This window comes from Sinohyriopsis cumingii, chromosome 7 (genome assembly GCF_028554795.1).
Source record: "Sinohyriopsis cumingii isolate HCF-2022 chromosome 7, ASM2855479v2, whole genome shotgun sequence".
Classification (NCBI taxonomy): Eukaryota; Metazoa; Mollusca; class Bivalvia; order Unionida; family Unionidae; genus Sinohyriopsis; species Sinohyriopsis cumingii.
In genome coordinates, this window is record NC_142967.1 from 49,902,226 (window position 1) to 49,922,127 (window position 19,902).

The 19,902-nt window shown below is 34.5% G+C and overlaps 1 protein-coding gene across 2 annotated transcripts in view; it reads right to left on the reverse strand.

The window, feature by feature from the left end:
• Positions 1 to 14,522: 14,522 nt before the first annotated feature.
• LOC149795195 (uncharacterized) overlaps positions 14,523 to 19,902 on the reverse strand; it is a 37,689-nt gene continuing 32,309 nt past the window's right edge. Inside the window, exon 9 of one of the 2 annotated variants that reach the window (XM_089964933.1) lies at positions 14,523 to 15,562. In XM_089964933.1, the coding sequence (XP_089821059.1) occupies positions 15,372 to 15,562 (191 nt within the window). In that variant the 3' untranslated portion in view covers positions 14,523 to 15,371. The remainder of the gene's footprint in view (positions 15,563 to 19,902) is intronic. The other variant, XM_089964932.1, reaches the window with a different exon arrangement.

A 19,902-nucleotide genomic window follows, 5' to 3' on the forward strand; every position in this document is an offset into this window, starting at 1 on the left:
TGTACAAGAGAGTATGACTTCTACATAACTTCTTCTTTGAGCGTACATACATGCGAGGGGTTGTGAAGAGTTCACTCACCTAAAAACTCACAAACCGTCAGTTTTATATCCCATATAAAATGAAAACTTGTATGTGGTATAAACAAAATATATGTATAGTGTGTACGCTGTATCAATAATATACCACTCGTTGTATAATTTTTTCATTAAAACAAAACTCGGCAAGCCTCATTTCCTTTTGATGAAAACTTTATTCATCTCGTTGTATATCATTGATACAGCGTACATACTATATATATATATATATATATATATATATATATATATATATATATATATATATATATATATATATATATATATATATATATATATATATATATATATATATATATATATATATATATATATATATATATATATATATATATATATATATGTATGTGTGTGTGTGTGTGTGTGTGTGTGTGTGTGTGTGTGTGTGTGTGTGACTGGAATTTTTTTAAAGCTATGTTAAAATTACAAATCAACCACACACATACAGATATATGTGTGTGTGTGTGTCTGTCTGTCTGTCTGTCTGTGTGTATATAGTATTCCCACTACGAAAACAAAGTCATATGGACAACGTTCTTTTGCATACCAAGGCCCAGCAACGTGGAATGAATTAACCACTGAGCTTAGACACAAAGACACAGAGATCCCATTCAAGAGTGCTCTCAAAACTCAATTATTTGGACTGCAACAACAAACTTAAAGACCTAATAATGTTCCCTACCTTAAATATGTTTAGCATATTGCATGCTTTTTAATTTCATGGTGTTTGTTTTTTTTTGTAATAATGTCATTGTTTATGTTTTTTATGTTATAGGTGTTGTCTAATGTTGTAAAGCGCTTAGAGCTTCTAAAGATTAGGCGCTATACAAAGTCTTCATTATTATTATTTTTATTATTATTATTATTATTATTATTATTATTATTGTATAAGAGAGAAGAGATATTGTATAAATTCTCATGTTCTTTGAATGAGGAATTCATTATGTTTGCTTTTTTCTAATTGCATTAATTTCATTATTACGCATGCATTTGCCCCAAAATGTTTGATGTATCTGCTTTTGTTATCATAGTAACATTAATAAATATTAAAACCGCATGAACTGATTCTTCCTACCTTTTGATATATTTTTATGTTGTATTTTTTATTTCTCTTTTTATCCTATATCGATGGTATTTCCTATACCACAGCGTAACCTGTTATGATGTGCAAATGATTCAGGTATTGTGACAGGATTTAAAGATTTGTAAGAAATGCAAGACACCTATGTGTCGACGTCCCTATCATTTTCTGTTCATTGCTATGGTTAGTGATTCAGGTTAGAACGTCTTTTTTTTAGGCAATGGAAGCCTTTGCTGAGAATAAACAGTTGTTCCAACAGTCTCTTTGTAGCATGTCTATATTATTATCTAATAGAGGAGCAATCCCATCAGTTCCAGGGATCATATTGTCATGCTGTTTACAATGAGATAAGAATATTTTTATATTCTTCTTCTTTGCAGAATAACTTAATTGGTAAAATTCTAAACTAATATCATAAAAATAAGTTTAAAACTTCTTTAAAAATGATTATGCATTTAAATTAATTCTCAATGTAATATGATTAATTTTTTATAAAATACTTGATAGTAAGCATTATGCACGCCATAATTTTGTATTAGATAAATTGAGTTCTGATTAATTATTTAACAATTGTACAGAACATTTCAAGATGTACATACATACATTCATACATACATACATACATACATACATACATATATATATATATATATATATATATATATATATATATATATATATATATATATATATATATATATATATATATATATATATATATATATATATATATATATATATATATATATATATATATACATAATAAGTGTGTATTATACATAATAAAATATTGATAAAACTGTTTATCTCTATTTAGTCATAAATTTTATACACACAGACGTGTGTGTGTGTGTGTGTGTGTGTGTGTGTGTGTGTGTGTGTGTGCATTTCATTCTGGAATAATCGATTGCATCTTTTGTACTTTTAGGAGCAGCAACTTAAGATCAATGTCCTTTCTTGTCCCCAGTCAATAAATAGCTGAACGCAGTTAGTGACATATGAAAACCAGTTATATATTTGAAGAGAGAAGTTGACTTCAAGCAGATGAAAGTGTTTAATCCAACGATGTTTTCACTTTAAAGTTTAAAATGGATTTCAAACTTTGTGTTTTTAAATATTTATTTTGTTTTCTGATTAACAACTAAAATGGCATTTTGTCCCATTGAATTTGAACCAAAAAGGTTGTACATACAATGATGCTCATGATATTTTAATTCCTGCCCCAGCCACTCCACCTTATATAAAAAGGACAACGTGTGACTATCCAGTTAAGTATATGTGAATCACGTGTCCGTTGGAAGAAATGAGTAAAGTGGATGTAATGCTTATGGGGTAAGAGCCCAAAAATTAAAACTACTGATTACCTGAAATGAAAATGATACCTTATTCAGAATATGAGTATTATATTTAAGCAAACAATAAACTAGAAAGGAGGTAATAGATGGAAGTCAATATTGTTTCCGAAAATAACACGTTTTATTTTCAAATCTTTGGTATAATATTTAAGCAGACCTAGTGGCAAATGTTATTTTATCACTCATGCGACAGGGAAATCTTGCTGATTTGCTAACCTCACTTCTCTTGTCTCTGTCTGGATGTCTCAGGTTGTCTCAGTCGTTGTGTCCACATTTTGAGATAGACCGACACACACACACACACACACACACACACACACACACACACACACACACACACACATGGCGTTGTTAAACAGTTGAATATTGTGTTTGAGGGGTCTTCAATAAATGATGGTAAACTTACAACCAATATTAATTACCACGCCGGTACGTCACCAACAGCTGCACCTCTTGCAAAGAAAAGGTGTGTTATATATGACTGCAACACAGATCACTAATTCTTCTTCAACAGTCTCACACATATAAATCGTACTATCTTCTTCACAAACTGCTTCAGAACTGTGTACCCAGTATAACATCATTATCTACCGTAGAACGTTTCCTAATTAGAACTGACGAAAGTTAAAAACTATCCATACATTAATAATATTGAAATCTCTTTGGAACTATGACATTCATTTAAATTCTCATATTATTAGTAGATGGAACAAATTATTCTTTAAATGTGCCATTTAATCTCATTCTTACCAATGCATGGCACAATTAGTTGTTGTAGATATATCTGTATACTTTTATGTATGATATATATGTTCTTTTATGTTTACAATGTTTTTACTTTATAATTATATTTTAATTTAGAGGTATGGACTTTGTAGTCTGAAATAAAGAATTCTTATCTTAATAATTACTAACCGTCATTTTCATCTGACATCCATTGATTAAATGTGATAATGTGTTAGGATGGAATTTTTTAGAAAATCGTGTGATAAACAATTTTTTATTCAAGTAACATAAAGGCGTACTATTTCAATAAAACTTGTGCCTTATTATATGAAATTAAAACAATCCTACACATTGTATAATGCTTAAGTTGGCAAATTTAGAACTCTGCAGGAGCAGTGCTGGACAAGCGAATTCCTTTCTGCCAAGTAGTATAACACTAAGGTTTCATGTGTTCATGGACAAATCTGTCTGATGAAGTATAAGAGACCCATACGGTAGTCGGTAAGAAATGATGAAGCCTCACTTTGAAATTCTGGCTGAAACCAAGAATTACGACGTATGACCATATTTGGCAAAAAAGAGGCTTGTATCATAATACAGGTAAACTACTGTCTGCGTACAATTTTCTATACAGTGTAGGGATTTTTAATGTTAAGATGGTAAAGTAAGAGTTCAGTCTAACATAGGTGCATTTGCAACATTGGGTTATTTTAATATTTCTTTAATGTTCTTTAATATAATATATTGGAAAGTTTAATTGTTTGAAGAACTTATATTTACTTGTAATTATGTTATTGATTATAGCAAAAGGCGACGTTCGCTACCAACTTCATACACAGTAATAATTCATTCAGAAATAAAATACTCTTTAAATAACAGAGTTTAATATGTTGGTATCTTAGATTAAATTGAGCAAATATATTTCTACTAAATGATTGCGGTATTAACATAAAATATTGAATTTTATACTCTTTAACTATCGTGAATTTATTCGATATTTAATTGTCTGTATTATATTCTAAAAGGCAGAAATTATACAAATATATAATGTTGGTAAGTGAAGGAATATCGTAGTTTTATATGAATTTTTTTATATTCGTAATTTAAATGTATGTAGATTGATATTGGAATGTAATTTAATATGTTGAGTGTTTCAATAAAATTAGTCCGTTTCGTCAGAACTCAAAGGGGCTTGTATCATTACGGCATACTATTACCTCCGCTTGTCATATTCCCCATATTCCTCTCTCTCTCTCTCTCTCTCTCTCTCTCTCTCTCTCTCTCTCTCTCTCTCTGCACCTGGTCATGGGATAGAGCATTGCTAAGAATTTATGAGAATAAATCTCATAAAAATGCAATAATAATAAAAAATGATTGTCACATCTACTCAGTCCCAGTTCGTAAGTCATGTATAAACTAAGGTATTATTACAAGCCATGTTTTGATGTCATAGCATTGCCACAGGCTAGAATTAACCTCTTACGCACAATTATCGTGACCAGATAGAAGATCCGGCATTTTGGATCGGCACAGGCGTTAGATCGACGACTTACCATCTATATGTTACAGCTTTATCCTAAGATCAGAGGATCCCGCGAGGGAACAGTGCGTGTTCTAAATCCGTCCCTACGTGGACAGACAGCGAGAACGACATTGTCCGCTGAGTTTGATTGGATCGGGTCAAAGCGGCGCCCAATCGGAATAGACGAAGGTTGTGATAACAATTTCGATCCAAATTATAACTTATAACTAGAAAGCGAAAATTTAGTCTCGCCTAGGAAGATTGTTAGGCAATATAGGGTTATTCCGAGAGAGCCACTCGTACTTTAACATAGAAACCATATTCTAATAAAAGATAAAGCTTCGTAAAGGAAGCATTTTGGGGGATATAACTTATGGTTTAGTAAAGTCCCGATTCTCTAAGAGGGGAGACGGACGTGAGACTAGCAGAGCTGTCGGAGTCGACAAGTCATGTCGGTGGAAAGAGTCGAGGTGGAGGAGGGAAGGAGTCGAGGAAGAGAAAGTGGAGAATATAATTATTATAGAGAAGTCGAGTGGAGAAGGAATTTGGCAAAGTCGGCAGAAACAGGAGAAGGAATAGGAGGAAACGGAGAGAAGAACACACAGATGAGTATAATACAAGGACAGGTGGAAAGCTATTTCCCACTACTAATCAAATAATGCAATAGGCTATCACAGGGTCGAGCTGAAGGAGAGTACTTGGGACATTTTAATCATTTGACTATTGAGTTATCATTAAATTGTTGTACGTTGAATTTAACTTTTTTGAATATGCAATCATTTAACCGTCAAAATTGCTGACTAGGGGCTCGGAGCTTTACATATATCTTTCACTAATTTAACTTCCTTCCAAATTCAAGCCGGGGTGGGACTTCTATAATAGTTTACATAAAATATTGGAAGCACCCCACCTCGCACCTACGGCAGTGACGGCGAAACAAACTCGTCACGCCACAAAGATTTGTTTCTATTTTCTCAAGCGTAGAAATTGTGTACTTAAGGTCGACAATTCACCCACTGCCCTCATTGACATATTCGTGTGTGTGACGTTAGAACAAATTTATTTTTCTCATTTCTTCTTAAAGCTTTGCCAAACTATTCCTGCATGTGCTCGAAATTACAGTTTGGAACTGTGCAAAGAGCTCTGTCTCGCAGAATAAATTATATATGTGTACATAGCTTGGCAACTGTAATATTTGCTTTCAGGAGGAACTGGCAAACAGATAGACCTGTAAATATGTTGGTGTTAGTTAGCCTTTGGAACTTGTATAGCACCAAGACTAAATCTTTTATTTTACTTAATGATGGTACGACTCTGTTCTTAAGCTAAGTAGCATGAAAGGCAAGAACAACAAGTTTATTAAAATTAAACAAATAATTTATTTTCCCTAGAATACAAAACGTCAAAATGTCAAACAAACTTACAGCATTGTAACTTAAATCCAAAATAATTATACAAGTTTAATCACAAGTCAAAAGATATTCTGCTCCGAATGAATTCCATATCTGGAATGAGGTGATGTATCAATGATCTTGATTATCCTAATATATAAATAGTCTTGATGTATCACAATGATATAATCCAGAATATGTTTAAATGAATTCACGATAGTATCAAAATAATTTTGTTTCCAAATTGTCAATGAGTACTTTGCAGTTCCAATGAATAATTTAAGTACACAACTCGTCTTAAATACATCCGCATCTAATCTATGTCACGATAATAATTTCTGATCATCCGTTAAAGAAAATTACTTTTTAAATGTAAACAAGGTCGTTTCTAGAAACTTATATGGTCATAATCAAGGCTCGGTTTTGAACTCAAACTGAAGTAAAGATCCATTCATAACTTCTAAACAAGACAAAAGTAGGGTAGAAACCAAAACTCAATCTTCAATCGTGGACAAAGATCAATCATACAAAATAAATGAAATATACATAACAACAAGATTAGTGTTGCCCTAGAAAAGTGTATTACATTGTGTTTTTGTGACATTCATATCTACATTTGTTTCTCAATTGTTTTATCTTGCTGTAAAAATGTTTGCTGGTTTGAAATGAAAGTGTCTCCTATTAAAATATTCTTACGTTTTCATCTTCCCTCTTGGCATTTATTATACTGGGATATGAATGTAGTTTATGATTTGAGTTGAAAAGTGTATCTCGTTTGTACTGTTAGACAAGTGGATCTCTATTATACTGTTAGACAAGTGGATCTCGTTTGTACTGTTAGACATGTTCTTCATTGTTTATGTTAGATTTTTTGTCAAGGAGAGATATCATGATTTAACAATCGGGCAAGACCCGCTTTTTATATTAGGGGTTGCGACCTCTAAATTCACACGTCTCACTTGATAAGTGATGCAAAGCAAACTGAACTTCTTTGATGCCATAAACACTTCTTACCATATGATTTAGGAATAACTCTAATTTAGAACATCTTTGGTATCGAAAAAATATTGTCTGTACACGAGGAACTAGGGAGTTGTATATATTATACAATACCCATAGCTCCATTTTTATAGGTGAACAGCATACACATAAAATATTCAGCAAAATATAAGATAAACTATTAAAATCACTGAAATTATTCAGCCATCTACATCTAAAATGCATACATATAGTAAATATTTCTTAAACGCGCAACATTCATTTTAGCATTACATAAATACCATTTATTATCATTTCATTTGCTTAGAATCACGCCCAAATTATAATATTATATTGCTTTACTAAGATTATGTATATACAAAAATGTAGCCAATTTATTGATGGTGTTCTACATGTATTAGACCACTAATTATTTTACAGCCAGAGATTTAGACCAGTATACTGGTGGAGGAATATCAATAGAGTACAAAATAGTTTTATATGCATGGCTGCTTATAAATAGATTTCATTTTTTCCAATTTTAACTTCATAAACTTCAATCTATATGCTGTAGTTAACAACAAAATATTTACTTTCATTTGAATATCTTGTACATAATTTCCTATAACCAAAGAGCTTGCGAATTCTACATGCGAGGTTATGTCGTGATATACATACGGGGTGGGGGGGGTCGCCTTGTTTAACAGTTCCGGGTTCCAGGAAAATTCGGCGAAACACATTTTTTTTCTTCATGACTTTAAATCAATTCTCTTACTGTAATGAATGAAAGCATGTTTTGTTTGTATACTAATCTAACGCAGACATTTTTAATATATTAACATCATCTCCTTGGCAACTGAATTAGTGATTCTATCCCTGTCGAGCATGCCGTACCTATATGCAAATATATAAGCGATGATCATTTGCATAATCATAAGTATATCATATATATATATATATATATATATATATATATATATATATATATATATATATATATATATATATATATATATATATATATATATATATATATATATATATATAATGCCTATATAAGCGATAAATATATGTGTGTATGTGTGTGTGTGTGTAGAAAGAGAGAGAGAGAGAGATGTGTGTGTAAGCATATAATGGTGAAGATGCATGTTGATTTATAACAGCAAAATACTGTACAATCAATTAATTGATGTATGATGTGAATTTTTTTCAGTTTTATCGGTTGTGGCTACTTAGAGACAATTACATAATCAGTATTTATCTCCACAAGAAAGAATCTAAGCACCTTGCAATGATACCACGTGTATCGGTCAGTAATGTTTAGAGACTCTGTTTGACAGGATTGGAAAATGTCAATCAGCAATACACAAACATTCATATCAACCGCTGACTCATCTAATCACACAAGTATGTGTCCATGATCACCTAGCTGCATTTTACAGGTAAACTGTGGTAGTCGGATAAGAGTTTGTCCAACTGAATGGATGACCTGGATTCCCTTAACTATATAGCTATGATAATTAGTGGTCAGTACATTTTGCTTATGGTATCACGGTACCAATTGTTTTTCCATATACCTCAATGCTAATGTTTTGTGAAATAAATATACTTTCTGTCCTACTTGGGCATGCATGTCACACGCTGTCATATAGAACAATGCTAGATTGTCAATTTGACAATGACATAACCAGGTACTCCATTGCATTTAAGAGAGATAACTCTACTGGAACTAGACAGGGGTAAGAGTTATCTAGTCACAACAAGCACATTTTCAGTCATGTGTACCATATTTTAAAAAAATCATAAAAAATACAAAATATGATCTAGATAGAAATTAACACAAACTCACATGTTGCCAAGAGGCTCAACTTTTTTTTAAGCCAAACAGAAAGTACAAGTCTTACATAATGCACCAATCACAGCTAGTTTTGTTCTTTAATTCTGAATACAATGTTCCATACACCTTAAGCTCCGCCCACCTGGACTTGCGCAATTGGTACCGTTATACCTATAGCAAACCTTAATTTTTCCAATAATCTGTGAAATAGTTCAGGACTGTATAAGTAACAAATATACTTAGTCTCACTTGTGAAAAACAATTTGATGAGGTACTAACCTATGTCTTATATGAATGTGTAAAGAAATGTCATTGAGCTGTTTGAACTATTGTTTTCATACTTTTGCTTCACTATCAAAATCATCTTTTGAAATAAAATGAATTCTTTCAACTATGAGTTGTATCTTATTCATATCAGCAATTATTGAACTTCACATAGGTGATATGGGATAAATCACATTATATCATATTATGTAATAACTAGGTCAAAGGTCAATGTACCAAATAGTATGCACCTGTCCTACTTCAAAATGTACAATTCACCTAAAAGAAAGGAATTTATATTTGTTTGGTAGGTGCAGAACTTAACATCAGAGACAGGTGGACATGACCCAATCTTATTATAAAGTATAAGCTTTGACCACTTTACACTATCTACAGATACAAGAGGTCACTAACCACCAGTCCTCACACAAAGGTCCACCTACCCATCCTCTTTGTAACACAAATAGTAAGCTTTCCTCCTTTGTAATGTGAATAAAATTGTTTCAATAAGCCAGTCAGTCACCAAATATAGTAAATCGCAGCTTCTAAGTGGTTATGTTTGGATTGGGAGGTGAAATTAGGGGAATAAAATACAGAAAAATGCCAAATATAAACACTAAGTATAGCACATCAAATGGAGTTAAAAACAGGAGGAAAGTGTTTATCTAAAAGGGAGAGGTAGCTTATGATAAAGGAATTAAAGGTGGCAAAATCAGCAATGCGAAAAATGAGAAGTGAAAGTTTGATGACCTTACCTTGGACAAATATATGGGGCAGGGCCCAACAGGTCCAAGGACAGCCCAAAGGCAACTGTGCTATAACATCCCTTACAGGACCCAAATTTCAAGTGAAGTTGTGTTCATTTCCATCTAATATAAAAGGGTGAATAATTTAGATAATATAGATACATATAAAGTATATTTCTTCTACATAAGAATTTAATAATAATTGGTATAAGATAGAGAGAAACTTATCTCAGAGCCAAGCAGAACATACCTTATCAGTTTTTTAACTTGTAAACTTTACTGTGAGAAATTATCAAATTGCTTCTACTTACATTTGCATCAAGATTGAGGGCTAATATAATACTTCACAAATCTTCTCTTTATTTTCATAATCAGTCACTGAAAATGTGAGATTTTATTTCCTTGAAATGTTATGACTGGTGTAAGGGAGATAACTGAATGATATACATAAGGTGTGGTAACCTTGAATACATTATCCATGTAATATAGATGAGTTCATCAACAACCTGTATTAACTTCATTGCAATTAAATTATCTCAAAATACATTACTGACAAAGTGAGAACCTAACATTTAGACTCCTATGTTTAGTGGAGACCTCAAGAGTCATGTAATTTTAATTTCTAAGATGACGCAGCTCTTTCATATCACATAGTTCATATTTTCTACAATGCCGGCATGTAGAGTGCAGCCTTCCATAACCATGCAGATATCATCTCATGCCAATTTGGATTCTTGCGATGGGATGCAAAGTTTCAAGAACAGTGTGGATTTGAATGGAATGAATACGCACTGTGTGACTAAAATGGTTATCATTCTGTAATGTTGGACCAAACATGGAAATTCCACAAGAGCAGCTTGACAGAAAGAAATAGGATTAATTGAAAGTCAGTAGTAGATTATAATTGGGCTTATACAAGTGCCAATGGGAAATGCTGACTTAAGGAAACTGTTCTTGTTTGTTGGTATTCACTGCTACTTCAACAAAAGGGAATGCAAGAGAATTGAACTAACTACATGAACAATTTCAAAGCAGGAGAGTGTAAAAAAAAAAGGGACAATTAGAGCAGGACAATTCAAATCAAAATGGGAAGGAATACCAAATCCTTAATAAATTACCTAAAAATTACTCATGCCAGAACATCCCACATGGTACAAGTGATCTATCTACAAGTGTACTTAGAATGTTCTCTATCCTGGTTTATGGCATGCCTTACAAGAACAAGATAGTTGTTTTTGTACACATGATTTTTCATCTTTTGCAGGTACAATAGCCAATATTTGGCCAAAATCAACTATATTATGTTTACATAACTTATTTTGTTGCATGCATTCCAATCTAGGAGGTAACAGCACATACATAAAGGCATCAGGTAACACAAGTCTATATCTATCATAGCTATAGTTATCAAAAGTCCCCATCCAAAGCCATCTTGTGCTATTTTCTAAAGATTTCATACATTTTATTCTTAAAGAACTTTCAATATTTGACCAAAAGTGTTCAGCATACATTTGTTTTCCTACATCAAACTAGTGTAGTTCATAAATGCCGCCCACATGTATGCGTTTCTATGGAAACACTGTGAGGCTATTCTTTCCTTTAGGTATCACGGTACCAATTGTTTTTCCATATACCTCAATGCTAATGTTTTGTGAAATAAATATACTTTCTGTCCTACTTGGGCATGCATGTCACACGCTGTCATATAGAACAATGCTAGATTGTCAATTTGACAATGACATAACCAGGTACTCCATTGCATTTAAGAGAGATAACTCTACTGGAACTAGACAGGGGTAAGAGTTATCTAGTCACAACAAGCACATTTTCAGTCATGTGTACCATATTTTAAAAAAATCATAAAAAATACAAAATATGATCTAGATAGAAATTAACACAAACTCACATGTTGCCAAGAGGCTCAACTTTTTTTTAAGCCAAACAGAAAGTACAAGTCTTACATAATGCACCAATCACAGCTAGTTTTGTTCTTTAATTCTGAATACAATGTTCCATACACCTTAAGCTCCGCCCACCTGGACTTGCGCAATTGGTACCGTTATACCTTATATCCTTGACGTGAACTGTATTGAGGTCACATGCAGCTATTTATTTGTATGAGCTACAAACCAGACTAAGTATATATTAAATAGCGTAATTAAAAAAAATGAATGTCGCTGATTGACTGAAAATAATAATGGGAATAATTAATGAATTTTTTCTGATGACGCCGACGTATGGGTAAATTTTACTCAGTAGTAGCCTTGAACCTCAATCGTTTTCATTGTACAGCTGTCAGGTACTACCGGATTTAAACCTGGACATCTCGACGAACTAGATTTGACTTGTCAACATTTACAAGAACATTTTTCTTAAAAGGAGAAGCTCAGTGAAGAATTTTCATCGTTCTGAAAATTGTCAGTTGGACTGATTATGCATATGATGAACGCTTATTTTGCCGATCTTACCAAAACCGTAAGTAATTTGAAACACAAATAGTAGCGTCACGGTCTTTGTGAATTACTTTAGTTTTATTTGCCTTTAAACAACAAACATAATAAGTGGAAACAGGCCTGGATACAGCAATCACCACTCCTTTCTCGCGCGTTCAATCGGCCAGTTACTTACAGTACGTAAGAATTTAATGTTGTTTTTTCTGAGTTCATCGTGGTATAAACTGTCAGTTGCCGACTCACACGGCAAATAACGCCCGAAGGGTGTTATGTAAGCTGTGTGAGTCGGCAACTGACAGTTTATACCACGTTGAACTCAGAAAAAACAACGTTAAACTCTTATAATTGAAATTTTAATTACTTGTTATGTTATTTTGTTTGCATCATTAAAAAACAGAAATCTTAATTGAGCGTAGTAATACATGGTTGTGGTTTTTCTGTTACGTAGCTATTTATAGCACTTGGGATGTCCAGCTTGATCGCAGTAAGGTTATCATAATACCAGTCCTTCAACCAATGGAATCCAAATGTTTTCAATTATTTTTTGTTTGTTTGTTAGAATGTTGTATTTCTTTAATGCTTACTTCATGTCTGCCTTAACTGGCGGTGTTTATCTTATGCTGTACACGTGACTCTATTTATAGAAGTGGAAAAGTAGTTCTCCTTACAGTTCATACAGAAATGAACGCAATTCGTTTTGATCACGTGGTAACATTCTGACCAATGGAAATGTTACTTTCCTGTACCAGCTACTGGCATTGCAATTATATATTGTTAATCGGTCTGGATATTTTAGCAGGTGTCATATAACTGCATAACAAGATGATGTCAATGTGTGTGTGTGTGTGTGTGTGTGTGTGTGTGTGCGAGCCCGCGCGCGCGCGCGTGTGTGTGTGTGTGATTTGGAATTTTAACGTAGCTTTAACAATGTTTCTTTCATATCGCTACGATGTCTGCAGTGTGGCAGTTTATAGTGATGTCTAGCACTGGGTCAATCATGCAACAGACATGTAGCATGATGTTCCACCCAGTCACATTATCCTGACACCAGGCCGACCAGTCCTAACACTAACCTCGTAATGCTGATTAAAAGCCAAGCGAGGCAACTATTACTACCAATTTTATAAGTCTTTGGTATGACTCGGCCGGGGATCGAACCCACGACCCTTCCGCATCCGAGGCGAACGCTCTAACCACTAGGCCACCGGAGTGGTCAGATGTGAATGTGATGATGTGAATTACATCTCCTCACTAGTGCGTGTTACTAGCAGTATATCTGCCGTATATTTAATCATATACATGTGTGATTAACGAACTAGATAAATTAATTTATCAAATATTAGGGAACAAAATCTACAGTTTTTATACCGTGGTTGGACAAAATATGTTTATCTGGACAAGAACGAACAACTAAACGAAGTTACATGATCACTATGTGTCAAGCTTGGTACCATCCTTCTGTAATTTGGTAATTAATTTATAACACATTGTGTTCTGATTTTCCATAATTTATGCGATTTTGCAAGCGTTTATCTGCATCTCTACACGGGTTTAATGATGCAACTAGCCTAGGAAAATTCTTCCACTGACAGTTTATAAAATTTCTAACTTTAGATTTCATTAACATCCAAAGGAACTGAAGTCTGTGAATAAGGAGAGGTGGATTCTAAGATCTACGGCCTTTTTCTACGGCAATCTCTTCATGCACGTTTTTCATATAAGAAATTCACCAAGCACGCTCCTCTGAAGAAAAAAACACCAATAGTACCGATTAAGTGCATTTAATGACTTTGATAACCTTGAATAATGTTTCGAACGACTAAATCATTTTTAAAATATATTATAGGAAAAAGAAAGCGATATAACCATATTTATCTCCCTTTGTTAGAGTTAGTGTGCCTTGTAATATTGCTTAGCTTCATATCTTCATAGTAACAATACTATCTATTTTTGTACGTATAATGAAGTTTCGTGCCGAATATTCAATTCCTTAATGGAAACGTTCTATCATTCTATCTTTTCAGCTTCTAAACTGAAACAAATTCCTGGATGTTGAAAATGATGATCTCGAGTCAAAACGTGCATTTGCATTAGGGTTTCAAGAGAAATGAAGCTAATTAGATATAATTAAAATGAAAGAATATTTTTATTTTCGGTCACATATAACTAATTATTTATGATTGGTAGTATGGTAAATATGGTATTTGAAAGAATGTAGGTAACTGATTGTCTACAAGTATTAGTAACTATCTCAAACTATAAACATATTTTTTTCAGAATAATTGTACACATTGGAGCGTTGGCAGCTAAAATCATTTTTATTGAATGACTGCTAGACCTTAACGGGAATATGACACCGGGCCGGATGTTGACAGTGGGCACCTACAACGGAATTATTCGAATGAAACAAGCAACGCAGTCATCATTTTAAACTTTTCCTCCAGGGTAGAAAACGCATATACTGTAAACAGGTTTTTGAAGCTTTTACCACACAGCCAACCACACAGCCATAGCAATTTGACAATAATATTTGCATTACGAGTCACATTAATTGAAATAGTTGTCTATGTCCCATTAATTGTACCATCGTATTTTCCAGCATTATTTTGTACAAAGATTTTCTTATTAGACGGGGGACTGAAGAACACAGAAAAAGGAATATATACAAGTTGCTTAGTTTCGTGCGTATACTTATTTTCCAAAACACATATTCTTCTAGACGATAATATTAAATACGTAATGAAGCTTTTCTGAATATTGTATCCTTCGATTGGAAAACGAAGATGCAGTGCACAGTAAAATCGCTTAACGATTTAGAATCCTTATAGTTTATTTTAAACTATATATCATTTGAGTAAATGACAAAAGGTCATCAAAATATAATTAACAATTGCCAAGGCTTAGCTTCCGATATGATTCTTATCACATTTCTTGCATTTCTATCTGACTGAAATCAATTTCATCGTAGACGTTGTTTTCTTGCATATATCCCTGTCCAGTCGCGAATCTTGTTGGATTAGTGCAAGACATCTCTTCAGAATAGCCACTGCTGTCGGTACCCTCACTCATGGGGTTGATATATGTGTTTGCGTAGCTTCTGTTGCCAACTACACCTATTAATATAAACGGAAAGAATATGATTTCAATTCACATTTCATGACCGGTTGCAATTATTTAAAATTCACCTTCTAATCTGTCATTAATACAACCTAAATATTATTTTAGGAAACGCACAAGCTTTTTAAAAAAGGCAATGTGCGAAAGTTCAAATTCTTTATAAATGGTATAGTTTCGTACCAAATGCAGGGATAGGTATTTATGAAATCACATAACCAATAAAATGTGTAATGGGGAATTATGTTAATGGCAGATAAATGAAGGTCCATGCAACTAATTCGGATGTATTGTGCCTGCAAGCATGATTGCCATGCAAGTTCCTCGACATGTATATGTGAACTATAATTTCAACGATTTACGATCAGATATTCAGTTACACCTATTTGGAATTCGATAAAGAAGAGCACTTCTAATACTCAACGTCAAGTAAACCCATCCACCTGGCCACCACAAATGTTAGGGAACCACTAGACTGCCAATACCTCAAGCCGAAGACCACCAAACAGGAGTAACAGAAGAGTTCTTGGTGGACTTTCTTTTGAAAGAAATATAGAGATACGGGTATAACAATACACGCAAGCAAACATAAGTATTCTGGCTGAAACTGAGAAGTAAAGGTTTCTATGAGTACAAAGACCTGGTTAGTATTGTAGCATGCTGTTGAATTACAGAGTTCATTGGCCTGTTCCCCAAGACGTACATCTTTCTTAAACATGGAGTTTCGCAAGGTTAAACGCATTTCTCTGCCGGAAGTGTAAGACCACTTATGACACAAGTTCTACCTTGCGTATCTTCAAAAAGAAAAGTGTTTCTGTACACAATGACGTCGTTACCAAATGTCTTAATATAAAGGTCTAACGCATCAACAAAGCTATTCTATCTTTGCCGGACACGAACTGGTGTATTTTCAAAGCCGCATCATAATACGGTCATATATTCATTACCTTAACAAGCTATTCGGCTTCGTCGAGCTACATGATAATTAAGAACACCTGGGGTAAATATCTTCTAGCACAATCTGCAGTTCCTCGATTGCACAAATGTACGCCTGCAACGCGAGCAACAATCTGCCAGATCGTGGATGAATATACAGGCCAAATCGCGCTAAGAAAGTTGGCTTTTCGCTCTTGGCGATTCAAAAGGTCAGGAATCTATTCACGTTTCACGGCGTGTGCCAGATCTCCACCTCTACATCAAGTGCCAAAACAAAATGATCACCACTAAATTCATGAGCATGGCTAACCTGTGAGCCACATAAACCACCAGCTCAAAATTTTACAGTTCATGTGATGGTGTGTAGAAGTTGGCGAGCTTTTGGTTCATGGCCTAGTTCGCCATTCAGGCTACCGTCAGAAACTAGCCAGTATTCGAGTTCGGTTTTAATAACATCTTGAAATGTTTTGTCAACACGAAGATGTCCAAACAGATACTCATTTAAGTGATTGGGAGACAATAAATAAATATTTCACACTGTAATAAAATAGTTTTGCTATCATTGTCGTACGCGCTACCTCCAAGTAATTAAATTAGTTTGTGTCGTCTTCTTCGCTACATATACCGGTTGCAACCATATTAGCGCACTTTTTAATAGTATTTAGGAGGAATAAATCGCTAAACATTTTATGATAATTAATTTTCGATAAGTTTTAGAATCTTGTAAAAAAAAAGATTACTGACATTGTTCTTCTGGGTAATAACCCAAACGCTGACGATTAATATAGGTGAGATTTGTGAGAGCGTTTTCCTTATACTGAGCGTCTGAATGATAGGAGCAATCATTCAGCAGAAAGCACGTGGTGGTGCCCTCAATCCACTTTGCCAGGGTGAAAAGGAGGCACTAGGGGGGCTTATATAAACAAATACTTGATAGTCTTTTTGCCACGTGACAAGGGACGGTTGTGGACTTCATAAGGGCTAATACTATAGCAGATTATGTCCTCAGACTTGAAATGTCCATTCAATTCTCTTTCCAGAAATTGATAGGAAAAAAGCAATTTTGCCACAACCGCGGAAGCCAAAGATCATGATGCAGTGTAGAGTCATGTTTTCAAAGATTTACAATCATCCCGACGACGGCAAATGCTGCAGGCTTGTGGATTGCTGAGACAAATGACTATTTTCTATGTCGAACTGCGCGTCAATTATAATAAAGGCATGTTTGACGTATGAGCCACCTGGGTAGTCTTTTCAATTTGCAGCTTAATCCCATTGTATCACCTTGGTTATGCTTGATCCAGACCGTTTGGTCTTCCGATGCCCTCATATCGAAGGCCAGTGCGACCTGTTTTAGAAATAGGCACCAACATCGAACTGTGGCATCCTGTATGGACTTCGTCGACATTATTTTCATGGTCTCTTCCCATTGCTGGTATCGCTTGCACCCGTTTGCAGATATTTGGACTTTGCTGCCTTCGATTATCACGGACACTCTGCTGCTGAAGGGGTTATAGAGGCAATCTGTGTCGCTGTTAAAATCTTCACTTTGTGTTGGTTTCTTGAAGAACAATATTATTACTTTTGTGCTTTTAGCGGCAGCGTTGATGTATTCCATGCGCTATAGTTCCTATTTACTATCATCGTGCGATGGCATAGAACTCGCCAATACAGAATTAAATTTTCTTCACCGCCTTGGCTAGAGTTTTTGCTCACCCTGCCTTAGTCCTTAAACGTCATCTCAAAGGGGAGGCGATCAGAACCGCCTGACTGGAATATTGACATATGATCATTTAGCAGCCGACAGTTGAGCAGCACAAATAACCTGCTTTGACATACGACTGAAATAGACGCGTCGCGCTTTTAAATGAATTGATAAGGGCATTGACAGCTCCAACAAGTTAAGCCGCAGTGTTGTCGTTAATAGATTAAATGATCTGTATAAACTTGGTCTTAACGGCATATAATGGCAGAGGAAGATAACGGTGTAATGGAGCAGTTTTCACAGGAACGTTTAAAAGCGACAGGAAATACAAACACTTGGTGAAAGAGTATCTGCACCAACTGCTGTAGAAATAAACCCAAAAAGTAGTGAGCACAAACGAGACGGTGTCGCAATTGCCACTACAATGGCAATATGGTATTTGGAGAAAGGCCTTTGATAGAAACCCCATCAACAGTAACCTTTCTTTCGGGGTGTAAAACAGCCTCTTATCACTCGGTTCAAAAAACAAAACAAATATGATTTATATTATTACAATGATCGGTCAGAAATACTGACACAGGTACATAATCACAAACCCTACGAATGATACCCTGCTTATAACTCTTGGCGAGCTTGTTGGTGATGGCCGTATTATTTCTGTATCCAAAGATATTAAAGAACGTACATTTTATTTCACCACACTGCCGTCTTGTAAGTTTGCCACTGCGAGCGCTTAGAGATGAGTACACGCATGTCAGCGAAACATGCCGCACTCTCCTAATTAAAATGTAATATTGCACTTATCTAAAGGAGATAATGAAATGTCTTGCTGTAAAATCCATGTGAATGTAAGCTGTGTGGTTGTTTCAGTCGAAACGACAGAAACAGAGGAAACGAAAGAACAGAGAAAATACAACTTTTTGCAATAACAGCACACTTGCGAAAGAGAAAAGCATAAGGTCTATCCCATTATGCTGCCACCATTTGATGCATTGTGCTGACCTTAACATGTTGTTCCATGGCGCAAAAAAACAGCTTTGGACCGCTTTGGGGGTTTATTTTGTTGTCGGTCACTGGACACGAGGTAGTAATATGTTTGGTAAAACATATTAGTTATCAGCTTGAAGCAAACTCTCTCACATGTCTGTATCAGTTCAAGGAATACATAATTACTGTATGGTAAACCCTGCGCTTTGCTCAGCAGGACTTAGTTATACAGCCTCACACAGAACAACGGCAGACTTACGAGTCATCACCATACCTGAATACGGATTTATCTTCAGCAGCAGATCGTAAGCAACCAGTTCGGTTGTTATAATTTTATATTCTCAAACCAAATTGCCTTATACACGTCACCATGTTTTTAAAATAAGCGTAGCTATTGTTTGTGTAGCCATCCGTAGATGGGCATGAATAAAACATCAAACCGTACACAATGTGCTTCAGTACTGGACGTTGTCAATTTATTTTATAAAGTTTTCTTACTTTAAAGACGTATAAACTCGTGTGAAACAAATATATAGGTGCTATTCTGAATGGACTGTTTGCTGTAAACATTATCCTAAACAATTAACGACTCTCAAACGACACCTTGGATTATATACTGCCCAGAGCAAACTGATGTGTTACCAATAACTTTTATACCATCAAACCTCATGTGTTACATCGCCAAAGAAACGCTTTATATCAACATAATGA